Here is a 23,323-nt window from a genome sequence, read left to right on the forward strand (position 1 = left end):
CATGTGAAAAAGGTTTCAGAGGGATTCATATTTACACTCTGTGGCCCACCCGGAGACTGATTATCTTGGCCAAGCAAGGATGAAAAGCAGATGCTTCAAAGTCACATACTACACACATACACACACCAGACACACACACACGCTGGGGATAGAGTGGGAGGCTACAGCGTGTGTGTGTGTGTGTGTGTATGTGTGTGTTGGGGTGTGAGTGTGTGTGTGTGTGTGTGTGTGTATGTGTGTGTGTGTGTGTGTGTGTGTGTTGGGGTGTGAGAGTGTGTGTGTGTGTGTGTGTGTGTGTGTGTGTGTGTGTGTGTGTGTGTGTGTGTGTGTGTGTGTGTGTTGGGGTGTGAGTGTGTGTGTATGTGTGCGTGTGTGAAGGGGGGGGGGGGGCTGGTTAAAGGTGGATGAAGGGCAAAAAGGTAAGAAGCAAAATGTAGACTTTAGGAGACACGGGAGACTGTGTGTGAATACTCCCCAATACACACAATAGCACTTTTAAACTTATATTGTCAGGGACCTGTCCTGCATGCGACAGCCAGAGGAAATGAATAATGTAGAACAGTAAGACACCCCCCCCCCCCCCCCCCCGCACACACACACACACGCTAACGTATTCTCTCTCCCAAGTGGCAGCAGACAAAATGAGGTGTGAGACAAGCAGGATAAATTGAGGTTGGATAATTTGGCAGCTGGTTACTTAGTCACAGTAGCAGGCATTAGCCTTGGAACCACCATTAACGATTTCTGTCAATTTCCCTGATTAGAAAGTACCTAACAGGCCCATCCCACCCCATCCCAACCTTTAGTCTCCCCAGCTGAACACAGGCATTACCATGCCCATTACATGCCTGGCCCAGGCAGATTAGGTGCGGAAAAAGTCATCTCTGATTAATATCACCATCACTATAGCCGTCAGTTTCGTTTCCATCGAAACTGTAAAGGCAAATTCATCCATATTGATTTCAATTGTGATTTATTGCCACCGGGTCTCATGGATGGTCATGAATGTGGATATGAGTGTACTGTATTGGTTCATCACGGAGGCCTATACATAAAACAAAATCCATAGATAACGAAAAAGAAACGTGTCAAATTAGGGAGGGCTTCAGTCTCTCATTGAGGCGTGAAGAGGAGGAGATATTGAGCGAAAACGAGGGATGAGTTAAGGGGAGGAGGGGGTACAAAATGTGAGTAGCAGCTGCACAAAAGAGCACATCGGATCACGCGCGGCAGGAGCTAGACGGGTGCGCTGTAATTAGTCGCGGACATTGTAATGGAAAGCCGTATTATGTGGATTTGAGGAGAAGTCGCCATATAAACGTGTTACATTTATAGGATTAGCTTGTGTCCCCTGTCTTCGTCTGTGAAATGGGGATTGATCGGCGACGGAGAGCCTCGCTGGCGCTTACCTTGAACTTCCTTGCCTTGTTTCTGGCGCTGTCCGCGCTTTCTACCAGCTACTGGTGTGAGGGGACGCGGAAAGTAGTTAAACCGTTTTGTACCGGACCGGTGAAGACTAGACAGTCGTTCTGCATTAGGTTCAACAGTTCGAACCTTAATGACACTCGTCTGGTCCAGTACATTTGGGAAACGGGAGAGGACAAATACCTGATGAAGAAGTTTCACACCGGAATTTGGATCTCTTGCGAACAGAACGTCAACATGACCGGTAAAAGCAGTTTGAAGAGCCTGTTTTTAACTTCTTGAGTAGCCTACGAGATGACGACGCTTATTAGAAATGCACTTTACGCACGGTGTCAGTGGCAACGGGCACTTATTTATTATTTTTAATGTATTTTTTATTTATGTAATTCAATCATATTTATTTGAGTTTATATAGAAATATATATAAACAAGAATATAGAAATAAACTTGTTATTTTGTTATTGAGGTAAAACAGAAAGAACAAGTTTGTGGGTAAAGTCTGGTGTGACGATGATAGATTTCTTTAACAAAGCGTTAGTGGCAAGTGTTTATTATTTCTTGACTGATACTTTTGAAGTCTGATAGTGTTTTGCCATATGACATCAAGGCAATTTAGAGACGTGAATGAATGTCCTGGTAGAAAGATTTTGAGCGGGACTTGAATTTGACTATAAACCACTACAAAGACAGCACATTTGATCAGATTTATAGATAATGTATTCTACAATGAAAAATTGTCCTTATTCGCACCTGTCTTTTGACAGGCTTTGTCCATGATCGTTGTGAAGTATGTATTTAAGTAGGCCCGATGTGCTTCATAAATTACCCAATCATGAGACCAGAAGAGAACTGAGTTTTCTGGAATTGAGTCGAAACAATGATCAAGGATTAAAACTCTTACAGTTGATACGTAGGAAAATCTATCTGAATGGATTAAACATTATCCAATATTAGCTGTGCCTGCATGTAAGCACATAAATATGATGTGTAACAGCATCACTACGCAGGTGGACCACGGTGGCTCACCGCAGCGCCTCACAGCAAGAAGATCATGGCCACAATTTGGTGCTCAAGTGGGCTTCTCCTGGGGTTTCCTGTGTGGGGTGCAAGTCTGTGTGCATGTGCTCCATGTGTCTGCAGAAAGAAAAACTTGCTGTATAACTGTAAAACATGCCAAACAGATTGCTCTCCTGGCCAGGACATGGGTGAGCACTTGGTCTTGGCCCCTGTTGATATGACAGACCACTGGATGCCCTTGGAAGAGGGGCAGCAGGATGGGAAAATGCGGAGGAAATATGTCTCTGGTGGACGCTCCTGCATAGGTGTTATTCCCAGTGTTGCTGCTTCCTTCACGTGTGTTTGTGTCACACTGTAAAGACCAGTAACGTTATCTTCCTTTTTTTCATTCTAAACATGTATCAATAGATGACTCACTTTTTTTGTTTGTGACACATTCCAATATGTATGATTGAATTAATTCCCATTTATAAGTAAAACAATGTTGTCTTTGTTTCGTTCCTTTGGAACAATTCAGTTAAAATAAGAAAATCATTTTATAATCAGTTATTAGAAAATGGTTCACATAAGTATTTTTCATATCTTTTTTTCATGATTTTGTTTGTACATTTATTATGGCTAATATGGATAATACTACAAAGTAAGCACTGAATTATGGATGAAGTCTACATGTGATGTCATTCTGTTTCAGGGGAGATCTGCAGAAGTTTCATATATGTGGCCCCTTCCAATGAGCGAGGTAGGACAGCAGTGCTGTGGCATGCTTAATCCTTGCTCTGTAAGCCTTTCTACACCTGAATCACGTAGAGATTAAACCACCAGGATACAGAGACTCTTCTCTGTTCATCATTCCAAGTTTTTAATCATCCGTCCATTCCATCCTGGTATTCTGAGAAAACCTCACAGGTGAAAATGAAACTGTCTCTTTATAAACATGGGATAATGTTATCAACTGGAATACAGTCCAGAGGGAATGGGAAAAATGTCACGGTAATTACTTACTTGTACTGATACACTGAATAACATTAAGGACAACATGACGGTCAAAAGAAAAAGTACTGTGTATGTCATTTTGAGTGGCTAATGGGAAAATATATAACATTTGAACATGACTAAATGACTAAATTCATGTAGTGATTCAATTCTAGTTCAGTCGGTAGACTTCATGAGGATCGTGTCTCTGTTCCGAGAGAGAGAGAGAGAGAGAGAGAGAGAGAGAGAGAGAGAGAGAGAAAGAGAGAGAGCGAGAGAGAGAAAGAGAGAGCGTGGTCAGTTAGCAGCCACTATCCTTTCATCATTCCCTCCAATGTCCTCCAGCATCAGTCTGACCTGCTGTGTGTTCAGCCTTCCGCTCTGTGCCTGCCTCACCTCCACACACACACCAACCTGCCTCACCTCCACACACACACCAACCTGCCTCACCTCCACACACACCAACCTGCCTCACCTCCACACACACCATCCTACCTCACCTCCACACACACTATCCTGCCTCACCTCCACACACACCATCCTACCTCACCTCCACACACACCAACCTGCCTCACCTCCACACACACCAACCTGCCTCACCTCCACACACACCATCCTACCTCACCTCCGCACACACCAACCTGCCTCACCTCCACACACACCAACCTGCCTCACCTCCACACACACCATCCTACCTCACCTCCACACACACCAGCCTGCCTCACCTCCACACACACCATCCTACCTCACCTCCACACACACTATCCTACCTCACCTCCACACACACCAGCCTGCCTCACCTCCACACACACCATCCTACCTCACCTCCACACACACCAGCCTGCCTCACCTCCACACACACCAACCTGCCTCACCTCCACACACACCATCCTACCTCACCTCCACACACACCAACCTGCCTCACCTCCACACACACCAGCCTGCCTCACCTCCACACACACCCGCCCACTCCTCCCTTCACCACACACAAAGCCCACCTCATCACCTCCTCAGTCCACACATACCAGCCTAACAGTCTGTGCCTGCCTAACCTCCACAAATCCTTCACAAACTCCTTGCTTCACCGCCACACGCCTAATCTAACCCTTCGTTCACATACGCCAGCCAACCCCTGTTTTACCTCACCACTTTTCTCACAGAGACCCAAACCCACACACACAAAAACCCGAACAGCCAGAACTGGTTCAGAGTATCTCTGCTTCCCTTTTTAATCTGAATGATGTGATTATCATACAAGACATGCATCCTGTAACTCCCATTATTAGTCGTAGATGATACTAGAAAGCTGTCCCACAAGGACAGGAGGTGGTTATGATAGGATTTGGAGGACCAGTAATCTGAAGGATTAAAATGTGACTAACAAGTATGGAGTAAATTGTATAAATATTACATAAGATTTATGTTTACGCCATGTTTAACAAGAGACGTGTATAATCACATAATAATCCCAGCACAAAATGTAAATGCACATGTCTTTGATTAACATTCGCAATCCTATTTCGGATTTAGGCGTGAACAGTTAAACAGAGACCCCTTTTTTTCCTTCCACTGTATAAATGATGGTTGTAAAAAGCCTCACGCCAACCTGACAATCTGTTGTACGATGCTCCTATGTGGAGGTTATTCACAGAGCAGTAAAAAGCTTAGCGCATGGGCTAGTTCTTTTCCTGTCAACCATTCCTTGGCCTCCACTCATGAGTCAGTCTGTCAGGTTGGAGACTGGATGGCTCGTTGAGGCAGATAGATTTGCTTTCTAGCAGCAAAGGTTCATGATACAAGTGAAACGGTCACCGTTCATTCTCTCACTCTCTCTCTCTCTCTCTCTTTTTCTCTCACACTCTTTCCGACTCTCTGTCTCACTCTTTCTCTCACTCGTTTCCTCGTTCTCCGACTCGTTTCCTCGTTCTCTGACTCGTTTCCTCGTTCTCTCTCTCTCTCACTTCATCTACCCCCACCTCTCCCTCCTCTCTCCACTAATCCACCTCTTTTCAAATGTCCAACTCTCGCTTGCTACCCTACCCATCCTCTCTCCACCTTTCTGACGCCTCACTTGGGTTCCACCTTTTTCTCTCTGTCTATCACTACCCCCACCTCTCACAACCCCTCTCCCCTTCGCTCTTTCCCTCCTCCCATCTTTTTGCCTTGCACCATCACCTTGAGTTTGTTCTCATAACCCCTATCCTCCCCCCTCAATCACTCTCTCCCTCCTTCCACCCATCTCCATCCCCCATGCCCTCATGCGCTCCTCTCCTTCCTTCCTCCCTCGCTCCCCCGCCCCTCTTGATTCCTCCTTTTACCTAATCCCCTCACCCTTTCTACCCCTCCCTCCCTCCCTCCCTCCCTCCCTCCCTCCCTCCCTCCCTCCCTCCCTCCCTCCCTCCCTCCTCTCTCTCTCTCTCTCTCTCTCTCTCTCTCTCTCTCTCTCCCTAGGAGTGTTGTGGCTGTGTATAGTGGCAGAGTGCCTGTACATCCTCCTCCTGGCCACTGGGGGCATCCTCATGTCCATAGAGGTCTGTCGTTTTGGCAACGTCATCGACGGACTCAAACTGAACGCCTTCGCTGCTATTTGCACTGTCCTGTCAGGTAACCGCTTGCTGAATCAATCTCTTTAGTTGTGTGTGTGTGTGTGTGTGTGTATGTCTGTATGTGAGTGTACTCGTGTGTGTGTGTGTGTGTGTGCTTTTTCGCAAATAAACCTTTGATGCAAAAACATCATTTTAGTGAAACTGCCTGCTACACACACTAAACTGATGTTTCAGCTGTCAACTGTCTAACCCTGGGATTCCACAGGTTTTTAGACACTTTTTTTTGCATCAAGGGTTTATTGCGAAAAAGCACACACACACGAGTACGCTCACATACAGACATACACACACACACACAGTCTCTATCAGTTAGCCAACCATCTGTCAGTTCGACAATTCGCTATCAGTTAGCCAACCCCATGACAATTAGCCAAGTTACTATCAGTTAGCCAACCAACTGTCAGTTAGCTGGTTCACTGTGAATTAGCCATTTCCCTGTCAGTTAGCCATCACACTCCCAAGCAGAACAGTCAGTCGCCCGTAGCCGTCCTGTAGCATTAACTCAGAAAGCTGTCAGTGTCTCAGCCCGGAGGGAGGTGTTCTGAACAGTGACCTTCTCACTAATCCTCTGCCTGAAGAAGAGGCTCCGTCCTGGGACAGATGACTCAGCAGGCGTAGGCACTCTGGTCGACAACGACCAAGCCAGCCTTGGTTATGTTACACTGTTGATAAGGATGGCATCTTATTCAGGATTAGGATTGATTCAATATACGTTTAGATAGGCTGGTGGGAAACTGCCTTGAGGATCAGGACAAAAGAATTCCAATGTTCCTGCAAATCGCGACTAAACTTGAAGCTTGCTGCATGATGGGATGTGTTCCCTAAACAGCGGGTTTCAGACAGAGAGGGTCTGTTGAGACGCTTCCGTAATGAGTGGCTGGATCTGAAGCTGGGGGTGTTCAAAGGAGAGGAGGGGAGGACTGGGGAGACCTTTATTAAAGCTGTGTATCACCGGAGAGAGAGAGAGAGAGAGAGAGAGAGAGAGAGAGAGAGAGAGAGAGAGAGAGAGAGAGAGAGAGAGAGAGAGTGAGTCAGAGGAAGTCATAAAAAGAGAGAGTCAGAGAGGCAGATGGAGAGAGAGGTAGAGAGCGGGGGACATTTCATTACCTCCGCTCTGAGTTGAACACAAACATCCCAGGGTTGTAGTAAACTTGGTACTTTATCGCCACCATAACCACCATCACGTCCCCAGCCCTCTGTCTTGATTCATCCCCAGAGGAAGGAGTTATGACAGAGGGGCCAAGCAGATTGCTGAGGCAAGCTCAGACCCCTGTAAACCCCTAGAAACATCATTAGAAGTAAATTAAACCTAGCAGCCACTTTGCTGTAAAACAGCAGATCTTATCAACCATAGCAAGGAATACCATTTGTTGAGGAACAGGCTCTTTGGTGTTAGTCTTGCATGAGATTGTACTGTAATGTACCGGTGTTGGTGGGTGGAGGGGCTGAGGATGGGAGGGTGGAGGGGTTGAAGATTGGGGGGAGGGGTTGGGGGGGGGGTTGTCTCCTGCATTTGAAATCCCTCGTACCTGTCTAAAATGAAATCAATACAGCTATCCACCATGTAAGACTCTGTGAGGGTCTTTCTGTGTGAACTATACACAGGTAATTGGATCTTACATCTATAGAAAGGGAGGGAGGGAGAGGAGAAAGAGAAAGTGTGTGAGAGAAAGAGAGTGAGAGAGGGTGTGTGAGAGAGAAAAGGGTGTGTGTGTGTGTGCGAACGAGGGATAGAGCATGAGTGAGGGTGTGTGTGTGTGTGTGTGTTTGTGTGTGTGCGAAAGAAGGATAGTGAGTGAGGGTGTGTGTGTGTGTGCAAAAGAAGGAGCTTGAGTGAGGGTGTGTGTGTGTGTGTGTGTGTGTGTGTGTGTGTGTACAAAGAAGGATAATGAGTGAGGGTGTGTGGTGTGAGTGTGTGTATGCGTGTGTGTGAACGAGGGAGAGAGATGTCTAAGCATAAAGATGAGGGGAAGAAGGTTACTCCTCACTGACAGGTCATCTGTCTCATCCAATAACAATCACAGCGTAAGTCATGAGAAGGAGAGAGTCAAGAGTTTCAGAACCAAAATGAAACCTTTTCAGACTTTTTGAATTAATTGCCAGACATCTCCCTGACTTGCTTGGCTTGGTTCTGGGAGTTGGACCTGGTGCTTCCAGTCAGCTTTGGTGAATTTAGATATGTTGAATATGTTAGAATAAATATGAGTGTTGATTGGGTGACAGAGTCCTTCTGTGGCGGGTCTGCTCTGATCCCATTCAGACCGGGGATTTGAGCAGCTTACAGACAGTCCACTGTAATCGGATTCATACGCAGCATCTCTCTTTTCTCTCTCTCTCTCTCTCTCTCTCTCTCTCTCTCTCTCTCTCTCTCTCTCTCTCTCTCTCTCTCTCTCTCTCTCTCTCTCCTCTCTCTCTCTCTTTTTATCTCTCTCTCTCTCCCCCTATCTCTCTCTTTTTGTCTAAATGTCCCTCCCTCTTTCTGTCAGAATATATCTCACTTTCTCTCTCTTTGTTTAGCTCTCACTCGTTCCTGCCTGTCTCTATCACTCGCTCTTTCCGTCTCTTTGTCTCCTCTTTCTGTGTCTCTTGCTCTCTTTCTTTTCATGTCTTCCTTCTTTGTCTCTCGCCCTCCCTCCCTCCCTCCCGCTCTCGTTCTCCCCCTCCCTGTCGGACTCTCTCAGCGTGTCTCTGTTTTTGGATGATGAAAGTCCAGACCGAGGTTCAGATCCCTTGTCGCGGTTGTCTGTCAAGGCTGTCAAGGACCTGAACCAGGCCAAATGAACAGCGAGAGAGCGAGAAAAGAGATCGATGGGCAGACAGAGAGGAAAAGAGAGTGACCGGCGACACACAAAGAGAGGGAGAGAGCGAGTCGATGAGAGTCCGACCATTGACTTCCATTCAATCAAGACTTAGTTTTGAAAAGAAAATTGGCTTGACGTAACCAGAGCAACAGTGACCAACTTGTGGAGGCTTGACAGACACGATGGATTCAGCAGTGCTACGTTGCCACCCGGTGGGCAAAAGATGACACTGCACAGGGGGCCTCGCGAGACGACGAGCTAAGACGAGCCGCGAGGATTAGGAATGGTCTGTACGCTACAAGTACATTTTCCATTCGTAACAGGCACAAGTACAGGTGCATTGGACTTCCAGACTCTGACATTCCCCACAGTCTTGTAAAGCTGGGATGTGTGTTGTGTGTTTGACCCGTGCTGGTTGTCTCTCCAGGTCTGCTTGGCATGGTGGCTCATATGATGTATACCACAGCCTTCCAACTCACTGTGAGTCTAGGACCTGAGGACTGGAAGCCCCAGACCTGGGACTACAGCTGGTCCTACATGTAAGCTGGGACCCTCCCACTCAAACCCCGTGCACACTTACATGTACGCACCCAGACACACGCGCGCAGGCACGCTCGTACGCGCGTGAACGAGCTCACGCACGCACGCGCCCACACACGCGCATCTCTGCATGCACATCTTACAGTCTGAACACATCCGAAAGTGTTTTAGATCAACTGTATTAGCTTCACCACTCAGCGTCACCAGTGCCCGCTGCGGACGCGTCTGCAGAAACAAACCAGGAAGTCAACTCTTCTTTACCCACAATCCCGCAGGCTGGCGTGGGGCTCGTTCACGGCGTGCATGGCGTCTTCCGTCACCACCATCAACCGCTACACCAAGACCATCCTGGAGTTCAAGCACAAGCGCAGGAACATCGAGAAGAACCTGAAGATCAAACAGAAGCTTCTGGAACTGGACTCGCCTGAGCAGGTGTGGGACATGTACATCAGCTCGGTCCCCAGCACCACTGAGGAGCTGCTGGATCTGTCCGGCAACGGACGCAAGCTCTCCAACGCCTCCGTCTTCCTGGACCTCAACGACCTGCCTGACTCCCAGGGGGAGGAGTACTGCTGAGGGGGGGGGGGGGGGGGGCGGGGGGGGGGAGGTGCGGGAGGTGAGCGTCGAGCCCCTGACCCTGGACCTCACCGCTTCGCCCTGGAAGGTTCATACCATGTTGAGGGGGGGACTGCAGTCGGGGTGAGCCCGACTGGGACGTTTCCCCCGCCGTTTGTCTGATCTTGAGGACTGCTTTCTGCTCGAAAAAAAGCTCCCACTCGCCACAGCTCAGTTATCTCTCGCGCTCTCACGCAACACATCGTACTTCGCTCATGCCTTTTGACCATTCCTCGCGCTGAGTGGCAAGGGATGACTTTTCCCGATGGCGCGGGCATACTGAGGGAAGATTTGTGTCGAGTTGATAGTTGTCTCGAGTCATACAGAGTTAAATGTCATCCACCCGCCAATCACAAACGTCACCAGCACGAGCACCAGCCCCTCCCCCCTCCGTTGCCCCCAACCCCATTGCCCCATCGCCCATTGCGTACCAGACCTGTCAACGTTTGGTAACCAAACGTTGACAGGTACGGTAATCTCACGCCAAACTTTTTTCATAACACTTAAAAGCCCTGCATCTGTGCCTGGAACGTTTCTTAGAGACAGACCCACATCACTGAGACGCCGCTCATTGAAGCTCTATTTGTATGCAGTTAGTTTAGTGGGTGGAGTCGCACTTCAAAAGAAATGTAGATTCATATTGTTGCGGTCCGGCGGGGAAACAGTGGGGGATGGACGCCAGTAGCCTTCTGTCTTTCCAGACCGCCGATAAAACTTCCATCAAAGACGGGGGGGGCTCCACAGTTCTCTGAGTTCATTTCAACATTTGTAGGGCTGTACTTGTGCGGAGCTCAAGTACGCAGCCACCGTGGGTTTAGGCAAGTATAGATTGGCCTTTAAGCACCTAGACGTCTTCGCTGGGCTGATGGGACCTGTTCACTGCCAGCTCAACTGGAACCAAATAGCGCAGTATAAGAGGCTCTGCTGACGTAGACAAGACGCTGTAAAGTACCCATTTTCAATGGATACACATCATTTTTCACTCTTACCTGTTTTTAATCTCGCTCCGTCTCACTCTCAAGGAGAGCTTGTTGGGGGATGGATGGGAAAGGGATGGATGAAAGTGAGATGATGATGTGTCAGTAGATGAGAGTTGTGTAGATAAACTGTTCTTAAAAAGTTAGGCATATTGATGGAGTCACCGTTAGACATGTTGAATTGAAGGATGCATAGAAGAAAGATAAAGATGGAGTGATGTGAGAGGATGATCGGTGGATGCCTTGGCCTGAGATGAGTGCCTTTGATAACTGCTCTCTTCCACTGACCAACTCTGAACAGCTCGCCAAACAACCAAACGTTACCGGGACGACGCGCAATCATCTAGATGTTTCTGGATTTAAAGAAATACAATTAAAAGAAGTGCAGAATCCATGTAGCCTAGCTTTCTGTGCAAACTGCCAAAACTCATCCAGGCTCGGATGATGAATGGTCATCCTTTGAAGATTTTACATAAAAAATAAGTTTACTTATTGTGGAATGGTATATTGGGTACGCATTGAATATGTATTTTTGAATTTAGGGAACTGGAATATATGAGTTAGAGATTATACACAGTTTGATCATACTGTGACTTGAAGTGCATTTGGTAATTTATTGTATATTTCTGTACAGCACATTATTTATATATGTAGATCTATTGATTCATATTTGAAGTTGAATGTTACTGTAAGCCTTCGAAATGTCCTATTTTCAACCCGTATTTATAAATATATATATATATATATATATATATATATTTATTCTGATTGTATTGAGCACTGTAAGGTACTTACTGTAGGAATGTTCATGTGTGTGCTGCACATCAGTTCAGAGTAATATTATTTTTGTAGTGTTCATTTGGTTTTTATGTGGGGAAATTATTCCCATCAACGTACTAAAAACTCTACGTTTATAGAAAGAAAATTAAGATGTGTATGACCAGATTGATGTTAGGAAAAAAATCTGTTTAATTAATAAATTGACTTGTTTCTTGCCAAGTGTTTCATTGTTATTCATTTAACACAGTTAACATGTGTACTTAACTGTCCACAAGGGGGCAATAGCACCATATTTTCTCCAACTCCGTTCATCGACCAGTGAAAACACTTTAGGTGTGTGACAGTTCAGTTCAGTTGACAGATCATACATGAAGCGTGTTTCACCTCGTCATTTAACAAAGAGCTCACACACACTCAGTGACAGAAGAACAACTAAACCATAGACACTGATGATGAGAGATGACTTGCTTCAAAATAATTTTATTGTTTTCAAACTAGTGCAAATACATGCAAAAAGACAACATAGGTCCCCACGGATGTTAACAGCACAATGGAGCTTCTGACCCAGAGAGCTTCTGACATCTGGTCAAAACAGCACATTATTGATAAGTCAACCAATACATTGATTTCCGCTGTTCAATATTCCAGAGTATTCATTTGGTCCCATAGTCTCTGTTTCCGGATGAATGATGCTGTCCATAGACTGACCACGGGGCAGTTTTGCATTCCTCCCCCTAGTGGTTTCGGTCAGGGTTTGGACCCCCTCAGCTGATCCTAGATCTGTCTTAACAGGCACCTACGTACATCCCAGAGTGGGTCCTACCAACATCCACTTTAATATCCACATCCATTATTAAACTGTACAAAAGACACTCAGTTATGAGCACTTATATGCTACTCACTTACTGTTCTGCTGTTCCCTACAAACACCCCCCCTCCTCCTCCTCTTTCCGAGATTAATAATAGAAGTAGGAAAGTAGGAGGGGATGCTAGATGTACGATATAAATACTGATTGCCTACTAGTTCTTAGAAGGGTATGCACTGAGACTGAGAAGCCAAGAGGTATAAAATAGTTGAAGAAAAGTTGATATCATCAGGAAAGTGAAGATCCAGGAGGCATGATAACAGATAGCAGGCATGTTATTAAATATGTTGTTTTGGTTGATGTGGTTTGTTGATGTTGTTGTTGACGTTGTCGATGATGTTGTTGTTGTTTTCACTACTTTGCATTGGCAGAACATTTTCACAAATGCGCACGAGGGTTAACGTACGCTGTTGACTGGACAGACGAGCATAGTGTCTCTCTCTCTCTCTCTCCCTCTCTCTCCCTCTCTCTCCCTCTCTCTCTCTCTCTCTCTCTCCCTCTCTCTCTATGTGCAGTGTGCCAGAGTCTTCTGTCTTCGGGGCTGCATGACACATTACCCCAGGACAAATCTCTCTCCATTCTCCTGATCGCAGCCAAATGAAAACCAACCTACTTAGCAACGTCAGGACGCAGAGCAATCAGTCCGACTCAAACGATTACCGATACGGCTCGTTTCATCCAGCCAACACATTTACAGTCTGGGATTTGAACCCGCAACTTTCGTTTTAGCCAGGTGCGCCCCGGGCGGGAACGGACGATCACTGCCACCCGAAATCCTGTCCGGCCATCTGGTAGAAGCGCTGGTTGTGTGGCCGGTAGAAGTCCCTCAGTGTCTGGATGACATCCGGGTGGATGAGGGCGTGCGTTCGCCCCTTGGTCTTCCCCAAGCAGTGAGGCTTGCTGCTCCCTTCTGGCTTCTTCAGACAGGGGAAGCCCTTGGTCTTGTTGAAGTAGAAATGCTTGTCTGTGATGATCCTCTGGAGGCCCAAGAAGTCCTGGACCTTTCCTAGTTCCCCAGCCGGGTCGGAGATGAGCCTCTCCCCACTGACCAGGTGGATCTGGGCCCTGGGGAACCAGGCCAGCCAGCGCTCCAGGTGCTGGGCGTACAGGCCGATCCACAGAGGGCTCCACATGGAATCGATCTGACCTGGAGGCCAGAGAAGACGTGCTCTGTTAACTATTGATTCCTTAGTGGCAGGTCAGATGAGTGTCTAGACAGACAGACAGACAGACAGAGTATTTATATACTAATATCGTCATCATCTTCATCCTCACCCGTGGAGCGGTTCCTGAAGGCGAGGTTCTCGAAGGCGGGGATGTGGGGCGTTTTGGAGATGATCTGTGTGTAGTCGGAGATGGCCCTGGTCACGGGGTCCCTCACCACCACAATCAGCTTCACCCCTTCAGACATGGCGTGCACCCGCGCCGGCGTCTCCACGGTGACAAAGTAGCGGGGGGTCTTCTCCATGACGATCTGGCCGTCCAGGGCCCTGGGCATCATGCTCCTGAGGAAGGGAGGGAGAGAGGGGAGTGAAGGGGAGTGGGGAGGGGGTCATAGAGTTGGGGAGAGAGAAGGGTAGAGGGGAGGACGCAAAAAAGAGGTAATGGGGAGGGAAAGAAGGCGTGATGGAGAGAAACACAAAGGTGGAGGTTTAAACTTCTGCCACAGATGCATTCAGATGCTCAGAGTTATGATCAGTGTTCTGTCACATGATGGGACATTTCCAGTAAGTCACAGCTGTGTTGATAGAGCACCTATTGTCAGTAACAGCCTTACCAACAGAGAATCTATTCTTATGTGTGTACCTTACACAGCAAACCTAGTTTCCATGGGTAGGTATAGTATCTTTACATCTATATATCTTCATGTATATTCATGTGACAGTTCTTCATCTCTAGTCTGTCTCTGTGGCTGTGTCCCAGGCCTCAGGGCTGATCTGAATGTGCATGGAATCTATCTGCCAAAAATGTATATGGAGCACATCAATCATACACACACGCACAATGATAACCACAGACACACACGTACACCAAAATCCAGGCCCGCACAGAGCTGCATGAGCAGAACACACCCATCTTCCAAGCCCGCCCCCACTCCTTCCTCTCCCCCAACCCTCCAGCAGATGGGCCTCATTTAGAGGCGATGGCTCCGGACTGGGTGGTACCAGCTGGAAGCCACGATTGGTCTGCCAGAAGAACACCTGCCCCACACCTGACAGGCCACACCTGGAGGGGGGCCTGGAGCTACAGACCATCCCCCACCATCAGGTCTGGACTGGGACTGGAAAACGGCCCGGGACTTTGAAACGCAGACCGGCCCACGACCGTGTATTATTATGATTTTTTTGTTTTTTTGCATTATGGCGCGGCCGTTTGACCGGCCGTTCGGGAAATCTCCTGCCTCTCCCGAGGGATGGAGGGATGCAGGGGGGAGGAGAGAGGAGGGAGGGAGGGGGGAGGAAGAGAGGAGGGATGCAGGGGGGAGGAAGAGAGAGGAGGGATGGAGGGGGGAGGAAGAGAGGAGGGATGCAGGGGGGAGGAAGAGAGAGGAGGGATGGAGGGATGCAGGGGGGAGGAGAGAGGAGGGAGGGAGGGGGGAGGAGAGAGGAGCGATGGAGGGAGGAGGAGAGAGGAGGGATGGATGGATGGAGGGATGCAGGCGGGAGAAGAGAGGGGGATGGAGGGATGCAGGGAGGAGGAGAGAGGAGGGATGCAGGGAGGAGGAGAGAAGAGGGATGGAGTGAGGGAGGAGGACAGAGGGCCATCAGAGGATATGATGCAGGAAAGAGAAAGAGTTCTGCTGGAAACAGACAGAGAGTGCAAAAAGGAGGACAAATGGTACGGGTGACAAAGAGAAACTAGACGAGACAGACAAGCAGGAAGGAAGGAAGGCAGACAGACAGACAGAAAGACAGAAAGACAGACAGACAGAGAGCAAAACAGACAGGCAGATAGACACACGGACAAGAAGGCAGGCTGGCAGAAAAACAGTCAGACATACATACAGACAGACAGATAGACAGAATAACAGACAGAAAGGCAGACAGATAGACAGTAAAACAGGCAGACAGAAAGATAGACAGACAGGCAAAAAAAACTGACAGAAGGGCAGGCAGACAAACAGACAGGCAGACAGAAAAACAGACAGAAAGGCAGACAGATAGACAGTAAAACAGACAGACAGAAGGGCAGGCAGACAAACAGACAGGCAGAAAGGCGTATGAGAGACGGAGAGACGGAGAGACAGAGAGACGACAGGAAAGCTCTAAGTGTCCTCTGGGCTGGGCTCACATTTCAGTGGCTCCTGCAACATGACCTCCTGTCAATACATCCATTCCCTAACTGGCTCCTCACACACACACACTCACACACACACACATTCCTCAGACCCACACACACAGACACACACACACACACAATAAGGGTGGGCACTCTCACCAAACACACACACAACACCTCCTGCATTATCAGTGACTTCATCCGGTCTTGAGAGTTGAGAGAAGCACTTAGCGTGAAGATTTGTATGTACCCCCCCTTGCCCTGAGCCATCCGGGGCCACACACACACAGACACACACAAATACACACACACAAACACACACACACACATTAATTATTCACTCATTAGTCAACTATTCCCTATTGTGCCTGTGACCTCGCTATAGCCCCAGTTCTCCTTCATTTACACACAAACACAAATTACCCAACCCAGGGACAAAAACATACATCCAAACGCTTTCAAAAACAAAAAAGGAAATGTCCAATAGATGTATGCATTGATATTATTGAATAGCGAGCCCAATATATTGCATTGTAATGTGTTACAATACAGGTATACATTATGGTGCGCGTGTGTATTCGTGGGGGGGGGGGGGAGAAATATGTGTGTGTAGTACGAGTATACGGGTATACTGTAAAGGTAATCTGCGAGAGATTAGGAGTAACCTCCTGCAGTGTATTGAGTGGAAGATCAAACATCCTGAGTGAACACAGAGATTAGCAGTTTACGACATGCTCCGGCTTGCCGGCGAAGAAAGACCTCTTTGTCTTCCACTGCTCTCTCAAGCTGTCCCTAGTGGCTCCCCCAGACCAGCCTGGGCACGAGCGGCCACGGCAAGGCCACTGCTCTGGGTATTGATCCTGGGGGGGCTGGGGGTAAAGGTGTGTGGGTGTGTGTGTCTGTAGGTGTGTGCGTGTGGCTGTGTGAGATCAAAAGGGAGGGGGTTTGTATGTGGGGGATGATGATGTATGAATGTGAATGATGAGTTTGTGTGTGGGTGAGCGTGTGTGTGTCTTGGTGTTTGTGTGTGGGTGTGCGTGTGTGTGTCTTGGTGTTTGTGTGTGCGTGTGTGTCTTGGTGTTTGTGTGTGTGTGTGCGTGTGTGTCTTGGTGTGTGTGTGTGTGTGTCTGTGGTAATGCAGACAGGGGGCTCAGCTGGTTTGAAGGGTGGCAGGTGGAGTTTGGGCAAGAGCAAGATCCTCCGGAGCTCTATCAGCACCCTGCCGTGTGTGTGCATGCGTATGTGTGTGTGCATGCGTATGTGTGTGTGTGTGTATGGGTGTGGGTGTGTGTGTATGGGTGTGTGTGTTTCAGCAGATGTGAAGCAATTACTACCTTCATCCCATTTGAGCATAGCGAGGTGTGTGGAGGTGGAGGTTTAATCTATTTACTTCACAACAGTCTCTCTGCTGTCTGCATCACAATGGATATGAATTCAAATCAAAAGTAATGATAGAAATAATGGTGAGTAGGAGTAATAATAAGGAACATTATAACATTTATTATACGGTTTCATAAGGATGGGGGTTCATTCCATCAACAGACATCAGAAAGAATAACAATATTGATTGATATCACAGCTTGGAAATGCATGTGTCCTGTGATCAATGCGGTAGTGCGTTAATGCATGTTTGAGTGTGTGTGTCTGAGTTCTTAGGGGCCCATTCATCCATTTCGCTGCGTTGGGGACCATTAGGGGGCCAGTCCATTGTGGCTGTGCCCTGTCCACTTCCAGGAGACATCCATCATGTCTGCCCCCCCCCCCCCCTCCATCCCCGCCCCCCTCGCCGCCCTCCTCCAGCCCCCCAGAGAGAGCCTTAATGAGGGCTGGATCACCCTGGCCGTCTGGGCTCCTGGTGATCACAGCCAGAGCAGTTCTGGGATGGGACAGAGCACACCTGGACCCCCCGTATGACAGAGACAGCGCTCCTCTCTTTCTCTCTCTATCGCTTTATCTCTATCTCTCTCTATCACTTTATCTCTATCTCTCTCTATCGCTTTATCTGTTTCTCTCTCTCTTTCTCTCTCGACTGCTTTCTCTCTTTCGCTCTCCATTTCCCTCCGCCCTCTCTTTATCGCTTACTCTCCCTTCCGCGAGCTCTCCATCTCTTTCCTCTCGTTCTCTTTCGTTCTCTCATTCTCACGCGCAGATCAATGAACAGTCCCTTACACAAGGTTGAAAAAAAAAAGTCACTTCCGCACACGAATGTCCTTTTACACTGTCACAGGCAATCCACAGAACCACGTTTTCCAATTCCGATTCCTGAAGGCGCAGGGTAAAGTAATAAACAAAACACTCCCTTATCTATTGTCAACTGCGGCTTACCCTGTGGGTCGCAGTCTGCCTAGCCTCTCTACGCCTGCTCCGTATGTGATCCACCTGCAGACAGGATGGAGACAGCACGGCTCGGCATCACCATGGCTACGACTTCGCCGCGTCAAAACACACGAGACACATCGCTCCATTCTCTGCCTGACACTCAGGCCGTGGGTGGGTATAAATGTGCAAACCTCTCGCAACGAGATCGATATGAATCGCAAATGAATCGGGGCCTTGTCGGAACATCTGACTCTGAATGGGCCAATCAGATTACAATCTGGGTGTCAGTCGTGGCCATTGTCTGTTCTCCCTGTGGGCCTGGTCCACAGCCACAGCGCAGACATGGACAGACCTTCTGGTGCAGCGGCCATCTTGAACTCTCAGTAGAAGCCCAGTGTCTGGGCTCAACGTTGAACCACTAAAGTGAAGATCCATACAGACCAACAGAAAGGGCCAGGAGAATATCAAAGAAAATATATTGTCTGTGTAGGGGAAGTATTACATAAATCCAATAACTGTGCCACATTTCCTGTAAGTGGCTCGTGGCTGAGTTGCCCGGGGTCGGATGATGAGAGCGTCCAAAGGTAGACATGCACCTTCTCGGGTTTACCTCCCCTGCAGAACAGCTCTTCCTGGAATGGGGGTCAATACATCACTGATCCATCGTTCAGCACCAGGACGTCTTGCTGCTCCTGACATCTGCATCTCTACAGGCTGGTATCAGAGGCAGCCTAGGGCAGTAGAGGCAGCCATCACTAGAGGCAGCCAAGGGAATCAGAGGCAGTCATCACTGGAGGCAGCCAAGGGAACGAGGGGCAGCCAAGTCTTGAGAGGCAGGAGACAGTTGAAGCGGCAGAGGCAACCAAGGTACCAGAAGCAGCCATTACTCAAGGCAGCCAAGGGAAACAGAGGCAGCCATCACTAAGGAGAGACAAGGGCACCAGGAGAAGTTGTCACTAGAGGCAGCAACAGGGAAAACGGGTAGTTGAGGCAGCAGAGGCAGCCAAGGACTTCAGAGACACCAGAATAAGCCAAGGTATCAAGGGCAGCCGAGGCAGTGGAGGCAGCAGCCCCTAGCCTGGAGCCCAATCCAGCTCTGATGACAGTCCCTGGGGTTCAGAGAGAGGTCAGGACAGATGTGTGTGTGTGTGTGTGTGGTAACATCGAGTTCACCCTTTCACCTTGACCCAACCCTTATCTCTACTCACATTCCCACCATCATCCTCAGTGCAGCGCTCTTTTTCTTCTTTTCATTCTCGACCTGTCACACCGTCCTCCACACAGCTTTGTAATGCCTCTTTCAGAACTTATGAGTCGAGGGCAGAGAACAGCCATCAGGAGGTGATGTGGTGGGTGTGGGTTAATGTCCAGGACAGCAAATGGATTCCGTGCAAGATAAAGAGAGAGAGAGAGAGAGAGAGAGAGAGAGAGAAAGAGAGAGAGAGAGAGAGAGAGAGAGAGAGAGAGAGAGAGAGAGAAAGAGAGAGAGAGGCAGGGGGGTGGAAAGAGAAAGAAAGACATAGATGGATAATGAGAGCTAGTATATAGAGAGAGGGAGAGAAAGAGGGGGCAAAGTGAAAGAGGGAGAGAGAGAGAAAAAAATAAAAAATAAACAGCAAGCAGTGCAAGTGAAACCTGAGTGGAGGAGTCTGGGTGAGGATCATGCCACAGCAAGATAAAGCTTCCTGCTGATTGTAACAGAGTCCTGACTGACCAGATCAAACCACTCTGGCTCTCAGGCCAAGTCAAGGTCAGGAGCTGGGAAGGTCTTCTCTATTGATCAAATCAAAACTAGAGTCCATCTCCAGATCCAATCAGCTCCAGACACTTCTTAGCAGAGGCTTGTCAGAGAGAATGATCTCAGCAGATCTTAAGAAGGTTTCTGCACAGCCAGCCAACTGCTACCTGCCAGCTGCCAGCCAGTAAGCCAGTTAGCTAGCGAGCCAGTTATCCAGTTAAGTTACCCGCATTAACCAGCCAGCCAGCTAGCCAGTAAGCCAGGCAACCAGCTAGCCAGTAAGCCAGCTAAACAGCCAAACAGCAAACCAGCCAGCCAGCTAGCCAGTAAGCCAGGCAACCAGCTAGCCAGTAAGCCAGCTAAACAGCCAAACAGCAAACCAGCCAGCCAGCCAGTAAGCCAGCCAGCTAGCCAGAAAGCCAGCTAAACAGCCAACCAGCCAACCAGCCAGCCAGCCAGCCAGTAAGCCAGCCAGTTAGCCAGAAAGCCAGCTAAACAGCCAACCAGCCAACCAGCCAGCCCATCAGTCAAAAACCAATGACGTCCACTGATTATCTGTGAGATGACTGCATAAAGTTGTGCTTGTGCACTGTGCCTGAATATAGCTCTTTGTGTGAGTTACACACAATGTTATATGTAAAAACAACTCATATGATTCATGTGGGCATGTGGGGGTGTCAATGTGGCCTCAGAGATAATCCTCCATCTCCGTCCGGCTTTTAGATCAATCCAGCAAACCCTCCATTTGCTTAATACACCAAAGCCTACTGTTCACATCCTGCATATATCAGCTTCCCCAGCCTCGCCAGTTAAAGCACAGCGCAGCGAGGCAGTGGCTTGTTATGAAGTGGTGTGAACACATCATTATCTCCCCAAGTAAAGTGACCTGGGGTCAGAGGTCAACCGAGAGGCCTGACAGGGGTGTCAAGAGGGCCGACACACTGAGAGCCCATCTGGCCGCGGGGACAAGCTGCTGTCACTCTCCTGTCGCTGCCTGCCACTGCTGAGACACACACACATGCATGTATGTAGACAGATACACACTCTCACACATGCGCTGTAATACACACACTCTCTTTCACACACCCACACATCGTCACACACACACACACATAAGTATAAATGCACGATAAATGCAAGCACACGTCAGACACACACACTCAACACACACATAACACTGTTAGATACAAACATACAAAGATAAAGAAAAACAGGGACACACACAAATGCACACATACACGTACATGCACACGCACAAATGAATGTACTGTAGTAGGCATTTGACAAAATGTCTGTGTGTGAGAAAGAAAGAGAGAGAGAAGGAGAGAGAGAGAGAGAGAGAGAGAGAGAGAGAAAGGGAGAGAGAGAGAGAGAGAGGGAGTGAGAGGAGAGAGAGAGAGAGAGAGAGAGAGAGAGAGAGAGAGAGAGAGAGAGAGAGAGAGAGAGAGAGAGAGAGAGAGAGAGAGAGAGAGAGAGAGAGAGAGAGAGAGAGAGAGAGAGAGAGAGAGAGAGAGAGGGAGAGAGAGGAGAGAGAGAGAGAGAGAGAGAGAGAGAGAGAGAGAGAGAGAGAGAGAGTGTATGTGTGCATGTGCACGTATCTGTGTAGGGGACTTCTTGGATTTTCTCAGACTGAAAACAGAACCAGCTGACAACAGTAACATCTGGCTACAGTTCCAGAGATGATTACAGTGTGAGAACTCATCCACGGCCCCCGCCCCCCCCCCACACACACACACACACGCACACACAAATATATATGCACACATACACACACATACGCACACACATACACAGATCGGCGTGGCCAGATGGCAGTCTCTCATTGAGTGTCACCTAAATTCCCATGGGATGTTTGTGTATAAATGAAAATAAATGTGTATACATATACCCCATAAATACAAATAATAACTTGTACTAATTCAAATACTAAAGTCTGTGCACGAACACGTATTTGATTAGTGTCAGTCTGTGAGTGATGGTACCTGTACCAATCCAGCCCGCGCGCGTAATGTCGGTCAAAGAAGTGCGGCTCTGAGCCCAGTGCGCGGATGTCCGGGTGCAGTCTGAGAAACTCCAACAGAGCCCGCGTGCCTCCCTTCTTGACCCCTATGATGAGAGCCTGTGGTAGCCTTCGGGTCGCCGTCCAGTCTCTACCCGAAGTGTTTGTCTCTAAACCCGGAGAACCAGTGCTTGTCTCCGCCGGGTACCCATGACCTTCGTCCAGTACCGTTACAACATCGCTGAGTTTCTCCCGAGTGGCATTCACTCTCTCCTGATACCACCCCGACAGGAGAAACTCGTTGGCGGGTTTGATATACGATTCCTCAGTTAGATCCGAATCGCAACATCCCGCGAGGAAATAAACGAGAAAGGCGCAAAGAATGCCAAGAGAGGACATGGCTAAAAGTCTGTGGAGGAGTATCCGAATGTCCGGGTTCGGGGTCTGATGAAAAGCTGCCATCCCTCACAGTCCCGTGCGAGAGAACCCATTCTAAAAGTTCGCCTCACATAACTTGACTGCTGCAGTTTGGCTCAGATGCGGTAAAGGTGTCTTGAGATCCCCCCGAACTCACGAGCTGTTCCACACGCGCTCCATTCTCTCCGTTGCTGTTTCATTTTGCGCGTCCGGGACCCATTGAAGAGGCAACTTTCTGACGCCCCACGCGCCCCCCAACTAAAGGGATCAATCCACGCGTGTCATCCACCCAATCCACCCACTCACGGTCAATCAGAGCGGCGTGGATAATATACAGCTTTTAATATCCTTGCAGAGCTGAAGTTATCTTTCTCTGTGGGATTGCTCGCTGTCTTTCCATGCGTCTCTAGGGGATTCGCGTCCAGAGATCTCTTTTACCCTCCCTCCCTGCCTGCCCCCCCCCCTCTCTCTCTCTCTCTCTATCTCTCTCTCTTTCTCTCTCTCTCTTTCTCTCTCCCTTTCTCCCTCTCTCTGTCTTTTTTACTCCCCCTTTTTCTTTCCTTTCATTCTTTTATTTATTCAGGACAGAGTTCGCTTCCCGTTTGCCTAAGCTGTGTTTGATTGGAGGCTCATGGCCGAAGGTGGGTTTAATTCCAGCGCACTTATTGGAAAATGTTCCACAGAGGAACAGCATGGTGACACATCACGGACCCTTACTCTAACATATCTGAGGATATTTTCTTCACATATCTATTTTAATTAATTTGATCACCCACAATACAAAAATACTTGGGGACTAGCGAACATGTGCAAGAAAGTGTAGCAAAAAATAGCCCACATCAAAACGGTTTAATTGGGCAAACGATAAAACCATCTCACCTCAGTTATAGAAGCATAAGCTATTTGGTCAGTTCAAGAACTAGGCTAGGTGGTCAGTTTAAGAACTAGGCTAACTGCTCAGTTCGAGAACTA

At 48.3% G+C, this 23,323-nt stretch overlaps 2 protein-coding genes across 2 annotated transcripts; one reads left to right on the forward strand and one right to left on the reverse strand.

The window, feature by feature from the left end:
- The first annotated feature begins 1,368 nt into the window (after positions 1-1,368).
- On the forward strand, positions 1,369-9,937 carry gsg1l2b (gsg1-like 2b). The gene is made up of 5 exons (XM_084670533.1): positions 1,369-1,669; positions 3,134-3,181; positions 5,866-6,018; positions 9,249-9,360; positions 9,637-9,937. The coding sequence occupies exons 1-5, from the start codon at positions 1,369-1,371 to the stop codon at positions 9,935-9,937; spliced, it is 915 nt and encodes a 304-aa protein (XP_084526659.1).
- Positions 9,938-12,201: 2,264 nt separating this feature from the next.
- Positions 12,202-22,696, reverse strand: hs3st3l (heparan sulfate (glucosamine) 3-O-sulfotransferase 3-like). Its single transcript, XM_084669969.1, has 3 exons — positions 21,918-22,696; positions 13,875-14,104; positions 12,202-13,746 (listed from the first exon to the last, which is right to left on the reverse strand). The coding sequence occupies exons 1-3, from the start codon at positions 22,394-22,396 to the stop codon at positions 13,358-13,360; spliced, it is 1,098 nt and encodes a 365-aa protein (XP_084526095.1). The 5' UTR covers positions 22,397-22,696; the 3' UTR covers positions 12,202-13,357.
- Between the last annotated feature and the right edge of the window lie 627 nt (positions 22,697-23,323).

This window comes from Hypomesus nipponensis, chromosome 13 (assembly GCF_054491055.1).
Source record: "Hypomesus nipponensis isolate SF chromosome 13, ASM5449105v1, whole genome shotgun sequence".
NCBI classification, from domain to species: Eukaryota; Metazoa; Chordata; class Actinopteri; order Osmeriformes; family Osmeridae; genus Hypomesus; species Hypomesus nipponensis.